The following is a 23,540-nucleotide window of genomic DNA, read 5'->3' on the forward strand; positions in this document are numbered from 1 at the left end:
AGTATTACGTTTGGCGGAAAACAAACTCTGTGTTCTAGCAAGAGAAACCTATTATAGTATATCTGTGAAATGTGGTAGCAGTATCACGATTTGGGCCTGGTTTGCTGCATCTGGACATGGGCAGCTTGCCATCATTGGTAGAATAATAAATTCTGAATTGTTCCAACAGAATCTACAGGAAAATGTCGGGGCAACCATCCATGACTTGAAGTTTAAGAGAAAGTGGGTCAGGATGCATTGCAATAATACTAAACACACAATTCAAGCATATGAAATTTCATGTTTTAGAATGGCTGAGTCAAAGTTCTATCCTATAGAAATGTTGTAGAAGGACCTTAAAGCAAGCAGTTCATGAAAGGCCATGCGTAAGAATCCCTTAGTTGAAGGAATTCTGCAAGGATCAATGGGCTGAAACTCCTTCAAGCCAACATGCAGAGCTGATCAACAATTACTGGAAATGTTCATTTCAAATTGTTGCTGCACAAGAGGTGACACCACTTACTGAAAGCAAAGATTCATATAGTTTTTCACACATAAATACAATACAGTGGAACCTCGGGACACGACCATAATTCGTTTCAAAACTCTGGTCGCAACCCGGTTTGGTCGTGACTTGAAGTAATTTCTCCCATAGGATTGTATGTAAATACAATTAATCCGTTCCGGACTGTACGAGCTGTATGTAAATATATATTTTTAAAGATATAGCACAAAAATAGTTAATTATACCATAGAATGCACAGTGTAATAGTAAACTAAATATAAAAACATTGAGAAGAGTTCTCTGTAAAAATTTTTTAATGAGTTTTAAGCACAGAGAAAAAAATGAACATTTGAAAAATCTGTAATTTATACAAAACTAACCATAAACATCCAAGAAAACTAACCTTGCATGAGTCAAGTTCTGGCATGAACGAAGTGAGGAGGAACTGGGTGGAGAGGAGATTACAGGTTTGAGGTAAAGTCTGTGATGATGCGGGTTCGCTGCATGCTCCAATCTCGCTTTCCTGGAGCCCTTAAACCCGTCACCGTCACTAATGTTGCCAATGAGCACGACAGTGAGGCACTACAATGGAGCAATCGGATGGTGCAAAAAGTGCCGAGTGCTTTTACTAAAATCAACAAAAAAAAGTCCAAATTAAATAAAGTGCAGTGCTTTCAGAATCCTTCATTAAATAAATGATCCCATAAAAACAGAAGTGAAGTGGAGGTTAAAATCCAATAGAAAAAAGTCTTCATTAAATACAACGAGATTAAAACAATGCTCGAAGCAGTCTCTTTAAAAACAAGCCCGGTGCATTCTTTAACTGCCTTCTCACACTCTCTCTCTCGCTCGCTCGCTGCACATGGCGTGCAGAAATCATCAGCGCGTACGAACCGGAAGGGAAACTGGCTTGTTCGTCACCCGAGTGTGTGGTCGTGAACAAATGCAAAAGTTTGGTGACCTTTTTGGTCATAACCCGATTTGTATGTGGTCTGAGACATTTGTGACCCGAGGTTCCACTGTATGTAACATTGAATAATTGTTCTCAATAAATAAATGAACAAGTATAATGTTTCTGCATCATTTGTTTAATTGCACACAGTATTCGAGATGAGGCCTCACTAGTGCATTATAAAGTTTGAACAGAACCTCCTTGTACTCCACACATCGTGCTATATAACCTAACATTCTGTTAGCCTTCTTAATGGCTTCGGAACACTGTTGGGAAGTTGATAGCTTAGAGTCCACTGTGACTCTTAAATCCTTCTCACAAGGTGTACTCTCAATTTTCAGACCTCCCATTGTGTATTCCAACCTAACATTTGTGTAATACTTTATTGACATTAAATTTCATCTGCAATAAATCTGCCCAAGCCTGTCCTTCTGTAATGATATAATGGATTGTAAATTATCTGCCAATCCACCTGTCTTGGTATCATCTGCAAACTTAACCAGCTTGTTCCTTTTATTACTATCAAAATCATTCATATATTTAAAATAGCAGCAGCCCTAGCACTGACCCCTGAGAGACACCACTATTAACATCGGCCAATTCTAAAAGGTTCCTCGCATCATCACCTTCTGCTTCCTGTATCTGAGCCAATTCTGCACCCATCTAAAAACATCACTCTGAACTCCCACTTCTTTTAGTTTGATGCCCAACCTCTCATGTGGCACCTTATCAAATGCTTTCTGAAAGTCAAGATAAACGATATTATAAGCTCCACTTTGATCGTATCCTTTTGTTGCTTCCTCATAGAATACCAGCATGTTAATAAAACACGACCGCCCTCTTCTGAGCTCATGCTGACTGTTCAGAATAACTCCTGTCTTTGCCATCTGCTGCTCAATCTTATCCATAATCATTACTTCCATTAATTTTCCTGTGATGCACGTTAAGCTAACTGGCCTATAGTTGCTTGGATCTGCCTGGTCACCCTTTTTATATAATGGGATAATTTTTGCCATTTTCCAATCATTCGGAATCTCTCCAGTGCTCAGTGACTTCCTAAAAATATGTGTTAAGGGTTTATATATAAACTCGCTAGCCTCCTTAAGAACTCGAGGGTAAATATTATCTGATTCTGGTGATTTGTTTGATTTCAGCCTATTTTATCCGAGCAGCACTTCTCCCTCTACAATTTCCAAATCACTCAGAACCTCCCTAGTACATCCATTTACATCTGGGAGGTTAACCACTTGCTCACTTGTGAAGACCGCAGAAAAATTCAAGTTTACAGCGTCTGCTATTTCACTGTCTGTATCTTTTAATTCCCCTTTACTATTTCTGATACACTTCACCTTCTCCTTGACTGTTTGTTTACTACTAAAATACTGAAAGAATCTCTTTAGGTTGTCTTTCATTTTATCTGCTATATTCCTCTCCAGCTGTCTTTAAGCCTCCCTAATATCCTTGTTAATGGTTGCCCCCATGTTCTAATATGCCCTACAATTCACTTTGGAATTATTAGTCTTATTTACTTTATACAACTGTTTTTACCTTTGCAGCTTCTTTTTTAACTCTTTATTAACCCACTGCAGGTTTTTTTTTTAATTTCTTATTAATTCCAAATGTAGGTATTTATGGAATTTATGGAATAATCAGTTTCATTTTATCAAGACTGTAAGATTATATCTTTCATAACCCAACATTTCTGATTTGGCCCACATTGAACCTTTAATCTCCACAAGTCCAATTTTTTCTTTCAAATTTTAAAGATCACTTTGTTTTACTGTTGAGTTTGTAAGGACTAGGATTTTTAGACTGCAATAGGATAGTCATTTTTCAGAAGGAAATGGGCTATACGATGGTAATCTATTATATTCATTGCATTTAAGCTTGGCTGGTTGTTATTAAAAGGCAAAACAAACAGGTGGCATGCTGTAGTTTTTTTTGTCCACTTGCCACTTCTGTTTTAGCACGCATTAGGAACCTTTAATTTCACAGTTAGAAAGAAACATCCAGATAGATAGATAGATAGATAGATAGATAGATAGATAGATAGATAGATAGATAGATAGATAGATAGATAGATAGAAACTTTATTAATCCCAAGGGGAAATTCACATACTCCAACAGCAGCATACTGATAAAAAACAATATTAAATTAAAGAGTGATAAAAATGCAGGTAAAACAGACATTAACTTTGTATAATATTAACGTTTACCCCCCCAGGTGGAATTGAAGAGTCGCATAGTGTGGGGTAACATCTAGCCTGAATACTTCAACTCACTGCAGGAGAAATGGAAAAAATGATTAAGTCATCTCTTTTGCATTCCTAAACCCCTTTTCAGTTTGTGTACTGTGATATCTCTAAAAGGAAGAAGGATTTTACATTTTGTTTTGTTTGATTTTAAAAGAATCTGTGACAACAAAAATTGAAACAGGTATAACAGACCTCACTGCTCACAAACATAAAGAGCATGACAAGCACTTGACATGCTCTGCAACATTTGTATAATTCCCTTATTGCATCACTACCATATTTTAAACAAACAGTATGCCCAAACTTATTAATTGTTGTCTTATGCTGAAACAAATTTGGTTGAAGAGACAATCACAAAGCAAATATTTGTAAATAAAATAGTGAAAATGCCACAAAGGCTCAAAAAGAAGCAGTAAGGAGTTGCCAAAAGGCAATCCTGAATGCCCAAGACCTAATATATAATCCAAAAAGCCAAGCAGAAAAAGATTAAAACCAGAAAGTCCAACAAAGAAGCACAATACTTACAGAGACACCAAACAAACTATAAAGCACCACACCTGAGCTCTCCCAGCTCTGAGCTAAGTAGCCAGAGGGAGGCTCAGAAGAGGTGATGTCAGGGTGGCCCCGCCCACAAAATACAAGAGACATAGGAAAACATCTGTTCACACATAGAAGCATACTATTTATACATTAAATATTTAAAGTAAGATCAGAGAAACACATTTTTGATGTAAGAAAATAGAAAACACAAAATACAAAACAAACTAATATAGATAATAACAAAATTTTAAATATGCAAGAAAATTAACATAAGTCTGGGGCAGTATGAACCATAACAGAATAGTTCTAGTTAGCGAATATCTCCACTGCACAGTGTCTCTAAGGAAATCAATGGTAGCACACTTTTTTTTCTGTTCAAATTCCTCGCCATACCCTAACACACGGGTTGGGCAAAGTCATTCCTGGAGGGCCGCAGTGGCTGCAGGTTTTTATTCCAACCCAATGGCCTAATAAGAAGCACGTATTGCTCAAGTAACACTTCTTCTTCACTTTAATGGTCTCGCTCATTACGATTTTGAACTCTTATTGCTTATTTTAGTCTTAAACAGCTGTATTCTTGGTTTTTAATGGCTCCTTATTAGCAATAACATGCAAATGACAAAAGGGACCAGCATCTCTCCATTTAGCTTGTTTCCATTTACACCTGTGTGTGTTTATCACACACTATTGGGTTTAATTAAATACTTGGAAGGAAAGTGAAGAGAAAAAAGTGAAATATTGAGTATTGCTCATCCATTTTAGCCTTCAAATCATTTGGATGGTATCCTTAGAAAGGGGAAAAAAATCTAGGATATGAGAATTACCCAACATAGCAGAGTTAAAGCAGTAACACACCATTAAATTAAATTATTGACAAGGACTGTTTTCTAATTAAGCAACCGAGCTGGAACAAAAACCTGCAGCCACTGTGGCCCTCCAGGACTGACTTTGCCCACCCCTGCCCTAACAGCTAATCTTGGAGTACTTTCTGAATTTTAGAGTGACCATGGATGACAATGAGGACAAATTACAGTGTGAGCTAATAAATTGATCTAATGTAGAGACAGACAACTGTAGCAAACTGTCTTGAAATAGAACTCTTCCAAAAACAACTATAAGCCAAAATGAATGAAAAAGGGCAATGGGAAACTCTTAATACATTGCAGTCCTATTACTTCAAAATATTACATTTAGTAAAGTGGAAGAATGCCTTTAAGCTTAGACTCCACGATAATGCAAATGTAACCACAGATATGAAAAATAGTAGGCTTGTTTTATAAATGTTTGTACATAAACGAGTTTGGAATGGTGGCTCTGAGGCTAAAGATCTGCACTGGTATCCAGAAGATTGCTGGTTCGATTCACTGTTACTGCCAAAAGAGATCCTACTCTGTTAGGCCCTTGAGCAAGGCCCTTAACCTGCATTTGCTCCAATGACCCTGTTCTCTGACCTCAAGTGGTATGAGAAAACTAACAAATTCCTAATACAAGAAATTTAATCAGGCGAAATAAAGAACAAAAAAAAACAAAAAAACACAGAGAGGGACACAAATTATAACACAAACAAAAACACAGCCCCTGATTTGATGTACTGTACTGTATGTAGCTCTTGTCCTGTATGCCTTGTGGAGTGGCTTGGTCACTTATCCACCTCCTAAATATCAAATAAAACAATGGCTTTCTCATCTCCTGCCTGTCTTATGAATCTAGTGTTTAGAACCTAATTTGATTATCTTGAAAGGAAATTAGAGGAGTGGAGAACAGTTATGGATGACAGAAGCCTTAGGATTAGTAAGAAAGAATATACTGTATAAGGCTTAAGGGAAAGAACAAGATGGAAAACGTAGTCTACATGAGGGAAGGCTTAAAAGAGTGGAAAAGTTCAAATATTGAGTGAGGATCAACAATAACAGAGGGCGGTGAGTTAGATATAGAAATAAACCATTGAATGCAATCAGGTTGGAAAAATTGCTTTCGGGAATGATATGACTTCAAAGAATTAGTGCATGAGTGGAGGGTACAATATATAAAACAGTGGTCAGACTAGCACTGTCGTCTCGATCAGAAACCTGGACAGTTAAAAAGGTGCATGGAAGGAAAATGAATGTTACAGGAATGAATATATTGTGATGGATGTGTGGGGTAAAAAACTGTATGAGATCGGGAATGACAGAATCAGAGGTAAAGTTAAAGTGGGGAAATCTCTTAAGATAATACAGGAAAGAAGATTAAAGTGGTACGGGCACGTATTAAAGGTTAAAGGGGGCAGGTTTAGTCTTCCTATTGGCTCACTCTGTAACTTGAAACAATATACTTTATTTGCATATGATTCAAATTTTAAAATACAGTATACGCCCTGGCAATGTGGCAATATAAGAGTAAAGTGGTGTGTGGCATTGTTACTATTAAAGGCACTACATAATGCTAAAAGTTACTGATTCATTTATTATATTCTTCTTTTTGTTTAAAGTCATTGGTACATTTCTTACTATTATGAATGCCATCATGTGAGCTGACAGTAATTGATTAGGTGTGGTATCCTGTTTAAAGTAAATAGGACATTGTTGCCTATGAAATTAACTATATGAAGCAAACATTTATTGATTAAGTGCAGCATCCTATTTAAGGCTAATTCAAGTATATGATCAAGTATGTTTTCTTCCTGTCCATCAGATTTTAGAATATGCATCCTGGTAAACTGTAAGTCACAATATGAGTAACGTGCTTTGGAAAATTCAAAGGCATTGTAGAAAACTAAACTTGTTCAATTAAATTATGTCAAATGATTAACTAATTGAGTGAATCGTTTTTATATACACTGTGTGGAAGACAGCCCGGACACAGACAGGCGGACACCGATGGTTCAAACACCCAGACACGTTTATTATACATACTCTATTTACAGTGAAGCACATAACCCCAAACTCCCCCAAAAGTCCAGGCCTTTTCTCGCAATGCTCTGTCCACTTCCACCCGACTCCAGCCATCGAATGGAGGGAGGCGGCCCCTTTTATCCCCACACAGACGTGCTCCAGGTGCCTCCCGACTATCTTCAGCTGGCAAACCCCAGTGTGGCGGAAGTACCGGCTGCGCACCCGCAAGCAATCCAGGTGTCCCTGGTCTTCTTCCCCCCAGTACTTCTGGGTGTGGCGGAAGTGCTGAGGGCCAGGGCTCCAAAGGTATTGGGGAGCCCCCTGGCGGTGACCACTGGCCTCTATAGGGATGAGCTTCCAAGCTCAGTTCCCGTGGTCCCCAAAGCCACCAAGGTGGTCGCCCCCACATGGTCTGGGGGAGGCGTAAGGCCTCCTCTGGTCCTCCGGGGCATCCGGGCTGGGTAAAACCCCCAGCCACCTGTGACAATTTCCTCAAAATTTTGTATTTCCTCATGTTCAAATTTTATAGTATGTATCTTAGCACATTTTGTACAAGTAAGTGCATCAGATTAATGTCATCTTGAACGGTACTTCATAGACTCAAACCATTTGATTTGTTGACTAGCATTAGCTTTCTGGTTTTAGACTGTCAACCTCAAGGCTTTCAGTTTGGTCCCCACCACTGTGTCATATGTGTGACACCCAGCGAGTCACCTAACCTGCCTAGTGCTCACATTATAAAATGTAGAATAATAATGTAGCTGTATGGAGCTTTGGGGTGCTGCTGGCTATGAAAATGATCTATAAAACACATCTACATTTAGCCAAGTGTGTCTACTGTTTTGGATAATTTCATACCTCACTCAGGGTACTTCATTCCTTCAATAAACACTTTAATAATGTTGTGCTGGAATCACACTACATAAAATGCACTCATTTCAAAGACCGACACCCAGACCTTTTTAACTTAGTCCTAACATCTGTCCTCACATTAATGCTGCAATGCAGTTATGGATGTACTCTTACCTTTGGCGTACTGAGGACTGATCACTGCCAAGCCTTCTGTGAAAGGAATTTCACATTCAGCCCCCCCATCTCTGTAGCAACATCTGAAGCCAGCAGCTGCTATCCCAATCCCACAAACCAACTTCCTGGTCATGTGTTGTTTTCTGTAATGGACCCTTCTGTATAGGTGGCTTGGAAATTCCCTGTCAGGAGAAAATTGCTGCACTTGAGAAAGGCTTATAGAGCAGCTAGAAATGAGAGAAAAGAAATTAAGGATTGAAAATATTTTATTTAAATTTCTTTCAGTATCCCTTAACATACCACAAGGTTAATTCAGATTATTCCATCCGTCCATTATCCGACCCGCTATATCCTAACTACAGGGTCACGGGGGTCTGCTGGAGCCAATCCCAGCCAACACAGGGCGCAAGGCAGGAAACAAACCTTGGGCAGGGCGCCAGCCCACTGCAGGGCGCACACACACACACCCATACACCAAGCACTCCCTAGGGACAATTTAGGACCGCCAATGCATCTAACCTGCATGTCTTTGGACTGTGGGAGGAAACCCACGCAGACACGGGGAGAACATGCAAACTCCATGCAGGGAGAACCTGGGAAGCGAGCCCGGGTCTCCTAACTGCGAGGCAGCAGCGCTACCCACTGCTCCACCGTGCCGCCCTACCAGAATATGAAGTTAGGAAATAATGAGAAATTAAAACCATTTAGAAAAAGCTTAGCAAACTTTACAACTCAGATTATTAATATATGTAATTGTTAAGGGATGAAACAGTAAACAACACGACTGACTCACAGCCTGCACCATTTCTAGCTTTTTGGGGAGCCTAATCACTGTATTTATTTTGGGCCCCCGCTTCACTATGCATATTAGCCATGAACCCTGGCTAAAACATAACAGTGTAATAGTTGTGCTTTTAAGATTTCCCCATTCTCGACTTTTGCTTTTGTTTCACTTGGAATGATTCTTGGGTATAGATTTGGGCATTTTCATTCAATAAAACAGACCTTTGGTTTCAAATTTCTGCTTGGTTATACTGTATTTTCTCTCTTGGTCGTCCCACTTTCTGTGTAAGGATAACACATAGTGGTGCTACTCTACATAATTATGAGGTACTAGCTGTCTAAACCCGTGCTGTAAAAACCCCAGGGTCCTAGAAACTATTGAAATCATCGGAAAAAAAATTGAAATGTAGAGATGTCAAGTAATTGAAAGGATCTCTCTCCTTGAGGATTCGTTTTGCCAATGTGCTCGCATTGCCGGCTTCGCTTGTGTTATTAGCAGCTAGGCGAGCTTTCTGTTTCCTCAGAGGTGGAGCCCTTACCCCGACTCCACCTCTCACTTCCGGGCCGGACAGACACACACACTTTCATGTATAGACGTTTATATATAAGATAACACTCACCGATGTTGACAGTCCTGTTCCATTTTCCATTAGCATAGTCATACAGTATATGTTGCTAATGCTAATGGTCTCTCAGTCAGTGCATTTTAGACTTGGCTCCTCTCCTGAATAATGCTAAAGTGTTTGCAAACCTGGTCACAGCTGGGACCCCTTCATAAAGTATAAAGAGAAAGAAAATGGTTATTATAAAGTTGTCTCCCCAACTTGAGAATCACAGACTTCATTGTTTTGTAACTTGCTGATGCATAACCACAAAATACGCTGTCATCTTCCAGTATAAAATCAACAAAAACCACAATAAGCAGTATCACTGAGCCAAGAGTTATGGACAGACAAAGCTTTTAACAATAAGAAGACTCAGTGCTGAAGTCCACATCCAGCCTACTCTTACACAGATCACAGGCAGACTAAACAATTGCGTCTGGCCCTTAGCAGCACGCGGTTTATAATTAATTCACGTTCGTGGAAGGATGTGACCCCTAAACTCTTAGTGGACTAGCAACTATGGACATATATGTTAAACAGAGGCTCCCTTTTAACAATCCTATACATACAAGTACTTTAATGCCAAAAGAGGTCAGATATATTATGTTTTTATTTAGAGTAAAACAGACACTGAAGGAATAAAGAAAGAGAAACAAAGAGAAAGAGAATAAAAATGAAAATAAACAAAGATAAAAAAAAAATTCTCCCACAAGAGTAGGCCTTTTAAAATTGGTGTTGCACTCCCGACTCTCAGGTAAGGCAGCTCACCCAGTTACCTACCTCAGAAGTACCAGTAAGCATTTCATTTCTTGTTGCTTTTCTCTCACTTTTGAAATTCTGGAATCTCTTTTTTCCACCTGGGAACCCTTAAACCCTTGTAGCCCCTCATATCCCTGCACTTAGGAAAACTTTAAAAGCCTATGAATGGCCTGCTTTCTCAGGCAGCTTCTAGCCTGGCTCTCTTAAAGTACAGCATGGCCCTGCTCCCTCCAACTGGCCATCTAATGGACTCTAGGAAAATGTTTAGCAGTGTGTAATTGGTTTTTTCTCAATTCCTTTGCGCTAGGATGGTTGACTGCCCCCTAAGTGCCATGGGGTGTTGTGACTTCCTGTCAACATCATGTGACCTCTCTTTCTATTTTGAGGGTCAGACATCTTTGGCCCCTAATGGGTCTACTCTATAGGGTCCTAGGGGAGTGTTACTTTTTTCTTCACCGTCTGAATTTCTTTTCGCCCTTTAGTGATGTCCCTGCCTGTCGAACTTCCTCAACACACTGTATGAGGACAAGGCCAATGAAATTAACCTGTTTTACAACAGGTTTGACATGTCGTTCAGCAATAGCTCAGTGCTGCCAAATGGGGCACCTGTTCCCTCTCCAGCCATTGTAGAGACAGACTTTGCTACTCCATTGCTGCTCTCCTGACACCATTGCTGAAACATGTGCTACATGGGGTCCCACTCCCCTGCTCTTCACAGCAGATGAGATGAGGGCAGAGATGAGGAGACTATGCCTTGGGAAGGCAACTGTTCAGGTTGGTATGTGTCCCAGAATGCTTAAGCAGTGTGTAGATCAGGTTGCTGGGCCCCTACAGATAGTGTTCAACCTGAGTCTTCACAACACATCATGATGGAACACATCATGCCTTGTGCTGGTTCCCAAAGTTGAGTGGCCGACTGAGGTAGATGACTACAGACCTGTGGCCCTCACATCACACATCATGAAGACACTGGAGCGGCTGCTTCTATGTCACTTCAGATCACAAGTTCAACATGCATTCGATCCCCTGCAGTTTGGATAACAGGAGCACACTGGTGTTGAGGATGCAATCCTCTGCAGGCTACACCAGACCCACTCCTTTTTGGATGAACCAGGGAGTTATGTAAGGATTATACTTTTTGATTTTTCAAGTGCATTCAACACCTTCCAGCCCTCCATTCATAAAGATAAACTTGAGAGGATGGGGATAAATTCTACCTTCAACTCCGGGATTCATAACTACCTGACTGGACGACTGCAGTTTCTCAGATTGTGAACTGTGTATCCGGAATGGTAGTGAGCAACGTTGGGGCCCCACGAGGAACTGTTCTGGCCCCATTCCTGTTCACATTATACACAGTTTTAAATATGAGTCAGACTTTTGACACATTTAGAAGTACTCTGAGGATACAGCTGTGGTGACATGTATAAGGAACCGACAGGAAGGGGAATATAGGGATCTGATTGGAGCTTTCAGTGACTGGAGCAATAAGAACTGCCTGGTTCTGAACACAACAATGACCAAGGAGATTGTGGATTTCTCCAGGTCTAAGCCCCACTTTAGCCTGTCATCATCCAAAAGGGAGGACATTGAGGTGGTGCAGACTTATAATTATCTAGGTGCCCACCTTGATGACAGACCTGATTGGTCTGTGAACACAGATGTCCTTAGAGCAGCCTCTTTTTCCATAGAAGACTTAGATCATTCAATGTATGTAGTGAAATGCTGTTTGTGTTCTATCAGACAGTTGTTGCCAGTGTGCTGTTTTTTGCTGGCATTTGTTGGGGAGGCAGTATGACAGATAAGAACACTAAGAGGCTGGACAAGCTGGGGAAGAAGGCTGGCTCGGAGTTGGCTAGGACTGTGGACTCACTAGGAACTGTGGTGGAAAGGTATACAGTATGGGAAAGAAGGTAAAGGTCATTCTTGACAATAGCAGTCACCCTCTCCACAGCATTTTGGTGGGTCAGAGAAGTAAACGTAACAGTGGTCTTCTCTCACTGTGCTGTATAACAGAATGCAGTAGAAGATCATTTGTTCCTACTGCCGTGAGAATTTATAATGCTGTTGTTAATACAAGGGATCCATGACCTGATCACCACTTTACCTTCAACACTGTAACAACTGACCCAGTTTTTTTTTTTTACTATTTCTTTTGTTCCTTATTTTTTTAATTTCTTTGTTTGTTTTTGTTCTCCCTGCTTTTATAATAATTTGTAATACGTTTTACTGATATGTTTGAGCTACTGGATGCTTGAATTTCCTTGGCTGGGTGGCCAGAACTAGGGATGGACATGTGTCCTGTCCAGTGTGAATGCTGCCCCTAACTCAGTTGGATAGCAGGAATGCTGGATGGACAAAGGAAGATGGTCTTTCAAAGACAGATGCTCCTCTAAAACTGAAGATGGTGGTGTGCCTCTGGTATGACTCCATAGTTCTGCAGAGCAGGCTTGTTGGGTTCCTTAATGACCACCTCAATGGTGGCTCCCTTGTTGATTACAGTTCTGCCTGACCCAGAATTGCTTATGAAATGCAATGCTCTGCCACATGAAGTACTACTGGATCTCGCACAAAAGCAGCTGCTCCACATTACTTGGGAGAGTTGGAGAAAGCAGAGGAGAAGGAGTGGAGGTTTGTAGGAAGAAAGGAGAAAATAATTTGTTCTTGTGAGGACTAGAAACCGGCAATATGGTATTTTGTTAAAAATAAAGAAATCTTTTGCATCTGTGGCTGTTTTTGGTCCAGTAGTTTTTGGGTTTTTAGGCTCTGCTACGCCTCCTATAGGCCACAGTCTATAAGTACATACATTGCCAGCGAAAAACAAACAAAAAGAAGCCAAATACATTAACCAAAATGCAAAGTCAGAAATGTCTGACTAAAGAAAGTCATAACCCTTCATGTCCTCTTTAATAATCACTCATTAACACCACAAAATTTTTAATCACAATCTGAAATCTTGGTCAATGTAAAAAGCATACCACCATCTTAAATAATGGTGACCTGCTGACCTCAAATGATGCAAATTCCTTTTAGAAACATCCAGTCGTGAGCTGGGCTATGATTTTTTTTTTTTCTTTCAATATTTCCTTTGCCTACATTATTTGAGTATATTTTGTGTTCTGAGGCCTAGAAATTTAGTGGTTATATTCATTTTTGTTTCCCTGTGCTAAACATTGTTAAAAATAAGTCATATGCTGCATTCACATACTATAAGAGTATTCAAAGGTCAAAGTTGAGACATTTAACCTTTCATTTCAATGTTTTCAACTGAATTTCCAGTCAGACTATTTTTAGAAATGCAATGTTGCAGTTTGTTTTGTTACTTGATCTGTAAAAAAAGGCAATTCACGATAAACTGTATATTTTTTGTGTAAATAAAGAACAAACTAAACTTATTAAATGTGTATTGCTTCACTTCAAATGCAGTTTGATCTAAAAAAGGGCAGGTCACGCTAACCAGTTGATGTTGTTTTATTTTATACAATTGATTAAGATGAAAGGACAGCGTTATGTCACAGCTCAGAGAATTTGGGTAAATGTGATTTTTCCAGATTGTCCAACTTGCAGCTCTGTTCAGCAAGTGGAATTTCCAGTTCAGAAACTTATATTTACTATCCCTCCAATAGCACGTGAAATCAGCAGTATTCTCCTATGGCACCATATTGTTTTTCTTACGAACGGGCCATTGTGGATACTGATTATCCTGATTTTAAATCTCAAGAACAAATCTCAAGAACAAATCCAAAATAATAAAATGTATACAGACAGAATAACATTCTGCACCCACAATCATGACACCACATGTCCCTGTCTGCTGGATTGTGAATGTCAAGGGTATTGCCGTATTTTCCATATAAATATGTGAACAGCATACTAGTATGTGTTGTCATTAAGAATGGAGGAAAGAATCTGCCCAATTGTGCCATATTTTAAGCAATAAAACAATTAATTGAAAAAAGAAATAGAGCTAAGAACAATGTTTTGACCAAAATGAAAAATAACACTACTCCCCTTCCTGTTAGATTGCAATTAAAAACAGAAAAATCGTGTTTGGTTTTAATCTTCTTAGTTTTTCTGTCTGATTCTCCTTTTGCCTGCATGACATAGTTTAGATTTGGATTCTTGCTTGTCCAGTGGACAAGATATTTAACATTTGTCAATTCATCACAATTATATATAGTGTGAGAAGCAGAACACACAGCATGGTAGGAGGAGCAGTAGAGATGCAAAGTGGCTGGCGCGTGGCATGGGGACCCCTAGTATGTGTGTGTATATATATATATATATATACTGTATATATATATATATATATATATATATATATATATATATATATATATATATATATATATATATATATATATATATATATATATATATATATATATATATATATATATATATATATATATATATATAATATATATATATACAAAATTTCATGTATTACCAGATGTGTAAAATATTATTCTAAAGACTACCATAGCATCTACAGAGTGGTGGCATTTCTACCAGCTCAATTATGATCCACACCATTTTAGGACAGATGTACAGCTAGAATAGAGTGGCGAAAAACTGATATTAAGGGTAATCTCAATGTATTATTTGATTTCAGTTTATTTTTACATAGATATCTCACTTTTCTGTTATGTAATATTTCCTTGTCTTATTATTTTTGCCCTGGGCACCATGGATGAAATGCAGTGAGAGTAAAGCTGAGGTTTTTAAAGAAAACTTTTCAAAGGAGCATGCACACCCAAATAATTAAAGATTCTGTGGGCAATATCTTGCCCAGCCAAAGTGATTATAGTATTTTTATGTGATGCAAAGGATCAGCAATATGGACCAAAGCCATGTTAATGAACTAGCTGCTCCTTAACTGATAGTCATGGCATTCCAACATGTGACCAGCATGACCTAATTGTAATGATCTCTGGCTCACACCTCACCATAGCAGCTATCTGGGCCTTCCATTCTTTTGAATGTGGTAGAATGCCAGTTATGTGAATGCCTGGATCTTTTGGACCTCTGAACCAGCCATATTGCTTGAAATATGGCAGAAGATATGTTCTCCTGGCATGGGGTGAGGGACCAGGTGAACTCTTGAGGGCTCTTCACCTCTCACCTGTCCTTCTTTGCTTAGCTGGTTATGCTGGTGATTCTCTTTAACTCTTTGTTCAAACCTCTAATTGAAAGCCCCATAATCCTGATCTTTTGCAGATGTGATAAGAAATAGATTTTCCCACTATAGACTTTAAATACATTATACACTTGCAGGACACTTAAGTAGAACATCTTCTCTCACCTGCTGTCTTGGCAACCTACCTCTAGGAGTGTTGAAGATGATTTCCTCTTGTAGGGACAAGTTGATACATTTCTTTTTGGCTCTTCCTGTCACTATCCTACCACTAACACCAATGCAGCATTGTTTCTGTTTTTACTATTGGTTGAACCAGACAATATTTTTTTGATTTATCCATATGACGTTTGTTGACATGCACCTTGTATTCCATTTAAGGTACGAGCTGATATTTATCCAAACACAGGGTTCTGTCAAATTGCATGAGAGCAGGTGCCAGGCCAAGACTACATGGCTTGGCTTAGGAGCACCTTTAATTGTGGTCATGCCTGTGAAACCCAAACAGGTAGCAAATGTTTAATTAGATTTAGGCCGCACACGTAAACAGTGGCAGGAGAAGTGAATCATCCGTTTAATTATTCCAGTATTTATTACCTGTGGCCGTAACGTCCCAAGCTCATTGTGCAAGTGACAAGCTGAGAAATGGATGCAGTCTGGAAAAGTGTTTTTGCTTCTCTGGTTCTGCTTTTTGCAGCAGCGTCAGGAAGTGGACATGAAAAATCTGGTGTCCGGGTGAGCCATAAAGTGGATGCTGACTTGAATGAAGAGCGGGTGGACAAAGTTATGCAATTTGCAGTGTCCCAGCACAACAAGGTCAGTCATGATGACTACTTCCATAGGATGTCCAAGGTCATCAGTGCTCAGCTCCAGGTGAGTCGATAAAATGTGCTATTTAAAAGGCTAGTGACCTGCAAAAAAAAAGGAAAAGGAAAAGAATAATGAATTGTTCAGTCTGAAATATCAGTCCAGGTGAAGCTATGCAGTGAATGTTTCAAATTTGACTTCTGGATGGCCACAGCAGCTGAGTGTATAATCAGAGCCTTCCTTAATTCAACTTCTTGTTTCTCTTTTACTCGGCTCATTAGGTGGCTTTAAGGTTAGGGTGTCAGACTCAGTCTACTCAGGGATGAAGCATCTTCAGGATTTCTTTGTAGCCAGTCGCTTTAACAAGACTCAGTTTGCATCTTTCATTGAAGAATGTTTTTATTTCTCCTTCTTACTTCCCCATTTCTGAACCTACTTGGAGACACTGAATTTCTTTATAAGATATTTTAAATGGTCTCATACCCGGTGCTGTGCTGAATGTGAGGTGACTTTCTCTTCAGCAATGCTGCAATAGTTATACAAAATTAAACTTCTCCTGAAGAGTAATGACAGGCACTTCACATGAACTGCTGGTGTTCAAGATGTCTTGCCATGTGGTCCTGTGCCTTCATACCAAAGATTGGCAACACTGAAAGGAATAATGAAGATTTAAATAAAAAACAATGGAAAGAACCTGATGAGACAGGACACAAAGCTTATTCAGAGAAAGATTTCGATTAGGACACAGAATAATCCTTAAAAAAGCCACCTCTGCCATTCAGCTGTGCAGCCTGAGAACCCTGGAGTCCAAACCTCAAACGAGAGATCTCTTGTAATAAACTGTTATCACAGTCTGTACCATCCATCCATCTATTCTCAGACCTGATTAATACAGTTTAGGGCCAGGAGGGATGAAGCGTTTTTCACTAGCATCGGGTTGCAAGAAAGGAACCATCATACATGTTTATATGAGGTTTTGCATTACAGACTGAAGTCATTCAAATCCAGCCCACATTTATTTGTCTTGTTATTCAATTTAATCCTTTATAGGTGGTTTCTGGATTAAAGTACTTTGTGACTGCAGAAATGAGTCAAACATCCTGCAAAAAAGGTGAAACAGAGGGCCTGGAGAACTGCGCTTTCTACCAGAATCCAAAAGCGAAGGTAAGAGCACGCTTTAGACTTGCTGGCACTGCATCAATCTGGGATTGATTGGGCCAAAACACTGCTAATGATGAGCATAGGATGACAGTTGTATTTTATGCCCATACAAGGGTTCCTTATTAGTACAATGACAGAATGTCATCATTATTCCTCTTATCATATGTCATTCATAAATAGTAGCCATGGAGTTCTTAGAATGAATGTATGATATAACATGAAAGGTTAAAGTTCCCTGTTAGCTGGACTCAGAAATGTAAGGGTTAGGTAGAATATAAGGAGTGACAATAATACCAAAATACACAAAGGTATAAAGGCTGGAAACTCTCTAGGTCTAGCTAATGCAGCACTATGTAGTAGCTGGTCCATGTTTCCACACAAAAACACTCACAGGCACTCCTTTACCTCTTCCACAGTAGCCACTTTTACTCCCAGCACACAACTAGATGGTCTGTTGAGCAGAGGGAGCTTTTAAATCCCTGGGTCTATTACTACTTTTTGTTGTGCATAAAGAATTACTTTTATACTATACTATATATGTATATATATACACACACAGCATATATATTTTGTATATATAGTAAAGGGAGCAATTGAAAGAAAATGTAAAGAGTTGGGGACTAACTGGGTACCTCATTTATTGAAGACAAAATAAGAAATATTGTGTATGTCTCATATTGAGCGCAGCCTGGGCTTGCCTGTGGCTCTAAGACTATCAGACTTAGTCAGCAAATAATACTCTTCTTTGTAGTTCTGTACTCTTCAGGAGCAAATTCCCAAGTCAGATAAAACTGGACATGTTGTCATGTCCTTGGGACTCATCCTCAGGTCTGGAAAGGTGTTAGCGACTGTGTTTCCTCACATACTGAGGATGGGAGGCTTACCTCACTCTAGACCTGTGGAAGCTCACTGCTAGCACACATGCAGCAATATATAAAATACCTACATATTATATAAATATTTATATATATAAAAATGAATTAAAATGTTAAGAGAGCACCTACAATGAGGCGTTTGAAAGGTGTACTGTAAGCAAGAAGAAGCCCTAGCACCATTTCTTGACATACAGTCATGTGAAAAGGTTTGAGAACCCCTCTTAATTCTTTGGATTTTTGTTTATCATTGGCTGAGCTTTCAAAGTAGCAACTTCCTTTTAATAAATGACATGGCTTATGGAAACAGTAGTATTTCAACAGTGACATTAAATTTATTGGATTAACAGAAAATATGCAATATACATCATAACAAAATTTGACAGGTGCATAAATTTGGGCACCCCAACAGAGATATTAAATCAATACTTAGTTGAGCCTCCTTTTGCTAATCTAACAGCCTCTAGATGCCTCCTATAGCCTTTGATGAGTGTCTGGATTCTGGATGGAGGTATTTTTTGACCATTCTTCCATACAAAATCTCTCCGGTTCAGTTACATATGATGCCTGCCGAGCATGGACAGCCTGCTTCAAATCATCCCATACATTTTCGATGATATTCAAGTCAGGGGACTGTGGCGGCCATTCCAGTACATTGTACTTCTGCCTCTGCATGAATGCCCTTGTAGATTTTGAACTGTGTTTTGAGTCATTGTCTTGTTGGAATATCCAACCCCTGCGTAACTTCAACTTTGTGACTGATGCTTGAACACTATCCTGAAGAATTTGTTGATATTGGGTTGAATTCATCAGACCCTCGACTTTAACAAGGGCCCCAGTCCCTGAACTAGCCTCACAGCATGATGGAACCTCCACTATGCGGTGGAATGCGGTGTTCTTCTTTCGCCATGCAAAACGCTTTTTGTTATGACCAAATAACTCAATTTGTGTCTCATCAGTCCAAAGCACTTTGTTCCAAAATGAATCTGGCTTGTCTGAATGAGCATTTGCATATAACAAGTGACTTTGTTTGTGGTGTGAGTGCAGAAAGGGCTTCTTTCTCATCACCCTGCCATACAGATGTTCTTTATGCAAATTGTGCTGAATTGTAGAACGATGTACAGATACACCATCTGCAGCAAGATGTTCTTGCAGGTCTTTGGAGGTGATCTGTGGGTTGTCTGTAACCATTCTCACAATCCTGCGCATGCGCCGCTCCTGTATTTTTCTTGGCCTGCCAGACCTGAGGTTTAATAGCAATTGTGCCTGTGGCCTTCCATTTCCTGATTCCATTCCTTACAGTTGAAACTGACAGTTGAAACCTCTGAGATAGCTTTTTGTAGCCTTCCCCTAAACCATGAGACTGAACAATCTTTGTTTTCAGATCTTTTGAGAGTTGCTTTGAGGATGCCATGCTGTCTGTCACTCTTCAGAGGAGAGTCAAAGGGAAGCACAACTTGCAATTGGCCACCTTAAATACCTTTTCTCATGATTGGACACACCTGTCTATTACGTTAACAAGCTAATCCAACCAATTTGGTGTTGCAAGTAATCAGTATTGAGTAGTTACATGCATTAAAATCAGCAAAATTACAAGGGGACCCACATTTTTGTACAGCCAGTTTTTCACATTTGATTTAATTTCATACAACTAAATACTGCTTCACTAAAAATCTTTGTTTGGAAAACACCCCCCAGTACTCAGGTGTTCTTAGGAAATGAAAGACATACCACTGTTATCTTTTTTGTTGAAAGTAGAGTAAATTATTATGCAGGCTGAGAGGGGTTCCCAAACTTTTTCATATGACTGTACTTGTGCTGAATAATTCATTGGCTAAAAGTCCTCAGTGCTAGTGTGTGCTAGGATGTGCAGCTTGTTCATAATGGCAATTAGTTTATTTATTTATTTATTTATTTATTTTATTTTTTTTTTTTTTTTTTTATTAATTTTATTACAATCCATACAAAGCAATCAAGATTTTACAAAAAAAAAAAATTGAAAAAAAAAAATAAAATTGAGTTAAGAACAGAGACAATTAGTTTATTATTGCTTTGTTTCTTTCCTTCCCTGCTACGACCAGGGGATCGAGAGTGCATCCTGTGATTGAACCTGCCTTCTTAATTAGTTTGTGGATTTGGTGGACCTCTCTTGAAACAATGTCACTAGCTCCAGCACACAACAGTGTAGAAAGCCTTTTTTTTTCTTATTTTTTATATTTTCTTGTGTGGTTGTAAAGATAGTTGTTGTTTGTTATAATAGTTTTATATTCATTGAGCTTTTGTAAAAAATAATTTCTCCTTGCGATAAATAAACTACTGTCTATGTATTTATTTATGTAAAACTGCACTGGCTGTCACAGAGTTATAGAGCGTGTAAAGGAAAGGAATGCTGTCTTGTGAGAAAAAAGACTACTCTGCCCTTCCTTACATAGTTCCTCAGTGTTACAAGACCAGTTCAGCTTGTCATTGATATGGATCCAGAAGTACTTGTAGCAATGAACCACCGCCACATCAACTCTCTGAATAGTGACTGAGCATAGAGGCTCTTTGGTCCTATGAAAGTCCTTAAGCAGTTCCTTGGTTTTGCTGATGATGAGTTAAAAGTTGCAGACAATTCTCAACCTGACTCCTGTACTCTGTCTCATCACCCTTGTTAATACACCGAACTTGTGCAGAATCATCTGAGAAATTCCACAGGTGACATGACCTGGTGTTACATCCATCCATTTTCCAACCCGCTGAATCTGAACACAGGGGTCCGCTGGAGCCAATCCCAGCCAACACAGGAACCAATCCTGGGCAGGGTGCCAACCCACCACAGGACACACACAAACGGGCCAATTTAGAATCGCCAATCCACCTAATCAGCATGTCTTTGGAAGGAAACCCACGCAGACACGGGGAGAACATGCAAACTCCACGCAGAGGAGACCCGGGAAGCGAACCCAGGTCCCCTAACTGTGAGGCAGCAGTGCTACCACTGCGCCACCGTGCCGCCCCCTGGTGTTACACTTATAGTCCAATGTGCACAGAGTGAATTGAAAAGATGACAGGACCTGCCATGCTTTCTTTATTCACAATATATATTTTTTTTACTTGCACGTGTGATTCTGTTATTGATGTTTTATAAAATGCTTCCTAATGATGCTTATTCTGAAATGCAATATATAAAGATTTCCTTCTCTCTTTGTCTTTTCCAACAGACATATACCTGCACTTTTGAAATCTGGTCCCGCCCCTGGATTAAAGATACCCAGCTCTTAAAGAATGAATGTGCCTAATTAATTAACAAGATGGAGGTCTGCCCTGTCCAATAATGAAGCAACAATTCTATCGTCACTAAAATTAAAGTGCCCTGCAACTAAATATTAAAGGGCCAGTTTATGAGGTGCTAATATTTTTTTTCTTAAAATAAGCTTTTAGGTAATGTATTTTCTGTCATATACTGTAGTGCAAATTATTCATGTAACACACTAAAATAAACACAACTTCTCAATTCACAGCTAACTGATTGACTCTTCTTTATGGATATTTTAGAGAAACCTTTGTTGTCGAAATCACTGCTGGCACTGGCATTAAAGAATACAGTCATTGTATTAAATTAGTCTTGCACTCTACTGTATATCTGGCATTCATTTGATTGCCCTTTCTTATGACTCCCTTTACAATTTGTTTCCACAGAGTGCTTTTTACAAATTAAAATAGAGGCCTTAGTTTTAAAACTTAATAACCATGTGTAAACATACATCAGTCAGTCAGTCATTATCCAACCCGCTATATCCTAACACTGGGTCACGGGGGTCTGCTGGAGCCAATCCCAGCCAACACAGAGCGCAAGGCAGGAATAAATCCCGGGCAGGGGGCCAGCCCACCGCAGGCAAACATACATTTGGATTTGAAATGATTTCATTTTTTGTAATACATTTTTGACTTATAATTTAGTTGCATTGCATCCTTTTATACAAAGGTGATTGGCATTTGTCCTGGAGGGCCGCAGTGGCTGCCGGTGTTTGTTCCAACCTAGATCCTTAATTAGAAACCAATGCCTGCCAATAACAGGTCTTATTTAATATCATGACCTGTTAGTGTTTCAGCTCTGCAATGTCAATGGTCATGTGGTGGCTTGTTTTGTGCCTCATTATTGTTTGGCTGCTCATTGAGGAAAAAGAAACAAATAAGGGATCTGAGTCACGTCAATTAAAACTAAGGCAAAACAAGTCAGTCAGCAGCAAAGAGGACTCACTAATTAAGAAGATGGTTAGACTGAAAACCTGCAGCCACTGCTGCCCGCCAGGACTGACATTGCTCACCCCTGATTTAAAGGGTCTAAGTCTTAAATAGCAAATCAATTAAATGAAGTTAATTTTCAGCAAAAATGGTCACTAATTAAGAAAATGGTTAGAATGAAAACCTGTAGCCACTGTGACCCTCAAGAGCTGGAGTTGGGCACTCCTTCTCTAATCTGTACGTCACTCTGAGTCAATATAAATGGAAAGGTGCTATGTAATGAAATAAGGAAGCTTTATATTCCAAATTCTAGAAACTGTATACATTTAGAGAGATAACAATAATAATAATAATTCTTTACATTTATATAGCACTTTTCTCGCTACTAAAAGTGCTTTAGTGAATGGGGAACCACTTCAACCACCACCAAGGTGTAGCACCCACCCAGCCATTATTGCGCCACACATGAGCTATAAGGTATTGAAGTGGTGAGAGAGAAGTAGCCAGTTAGAGACGGGGGATGATTAGGGGCCAGAATGACTAAGCCATGGATGGCAATATAGCCGTGACATTGGGGTACACCCTACTCTGTAAGAAAGATGCCCTTTAAGATCTTTAATGACCATCATGTAGAGTCAGGTCCTTGGTTTTACATCTCATATGAAGGATGGCACCATATTTACAGCACAGTGCCCTCATCACTGCACTGGGGCATTGGGATCCACATACAGACCAAAGAGTAAGCGCCCCCTGTTGGTCTCACCATCACCTCTTCCTTCAGCAACCCAAGCTTTTCCTAGATGGTCTCCCATCCAAGTACTGACAGACTTGTCACTTCATCGAAACATTTGTTATTACGATTTTGTTTACTACATATTTTTGTAGCAGTGAGTTATATTCAAAAATAACCCTGATAATTGAATGTATTTACATGTACTAGTAGTGTATATAAAATGTTTAATACCATTTTATGTTCCTGAAATTCCTACTTAAGTATTGAAAAGATTCATGTGCTATTGTTAGTTGTTGCTGGACGTGGAGTTTCTGGGGCTAACTGCA

General features: G+C 39.3%; 2 protein-coding genes and 1 long non-coding RNA gene across 4 annotated transcripts in view; 1 reads left to right on the forward strand and 2 right to left on the reverse strand.

Moving 5' to 3' along the window:
* Positions 1 to 9,571, reverse strand: part of zgc:194981 (uncharacterized protein LOC561073 homolog) — a 28,742-nt gene extending 19,171 nt beyond the window's left edge. The window contains exons 1-2 of one of the 2 annotated variants that reach the window (XM_039738549.1): positions 9,534 to 9,571; positions 8,131 to 8,312 (exon numbers count right to left, since the gene is read on the reverse strand). In XM_039738549.1, the coding sequence (XP_039594483.1) occupies positions 8,131 to 8,312; positions 9,534 to 9,556 (205 nt within the window). In that variant the 5' untranslated portion in view covers positions 9,557 to 9,571. Of the gene's footprint in view, positions 1 to 8,130; positions 8,358 to 9,533 lie in introns of both variants that reach the window. The other variant, XM_039738548.1, reaches the window with a different exon arrangement.
* Positions 1,075 to 4,258, reverse strand: LOC120516686. The gene is made up of 3 exons (XR_005630888.1): positions 4,217 to 4,258; positions 3,653 to 3,717; positions 1,075 to 1,112 (listed from the first exon to the last, which is right to left on the reverse strand). It is a non-coding gene; the product is annotated as an uncharacterized LOC120516686 (long non-coding RNA).
* Positions 9,572 to 16,022: 6,451 nt separating the features above from the next.
* LOC120516560 (cystatin-like) lies at positions 16,023 to 21,756 on the forward strand. Its single transcript, XM_039738320.1, has 3 exons — positions 16,023 to 16,287; positions 17,272 to 17,385; positions 21,458 to 21,756. The coding sequence occupies exons 1-3, from the start codon at positions 16,060 to 16,062 to the stop codon at positions 21,533 to 21,535; spliced, it is 420 nt and encodes a 139-aa protein (XP_039594254.1). The 5' UTR covers positions 16,023 to 16,059; the 3' UTR covers positions 21,536 to 21,756.
* The last annotated feature ends 1,784 nt before the right edge of the window (positions 21,757 to 23,540 follow it).

Source organism: Polypterus senegalus, chromosome 16 (assembly GCF_016835505.1).
Source record: "Polypterus senegalus isolate Bchr_013 chromosome 16, ASM1683550v1, whole genome shotgun sequence".
Lineage (NCBI taxonomy): Eukaryota > Metazoa > Chordata > Cladistia > Polypteriformes > Polypteridae > Polypterus > Polypterus senegalus.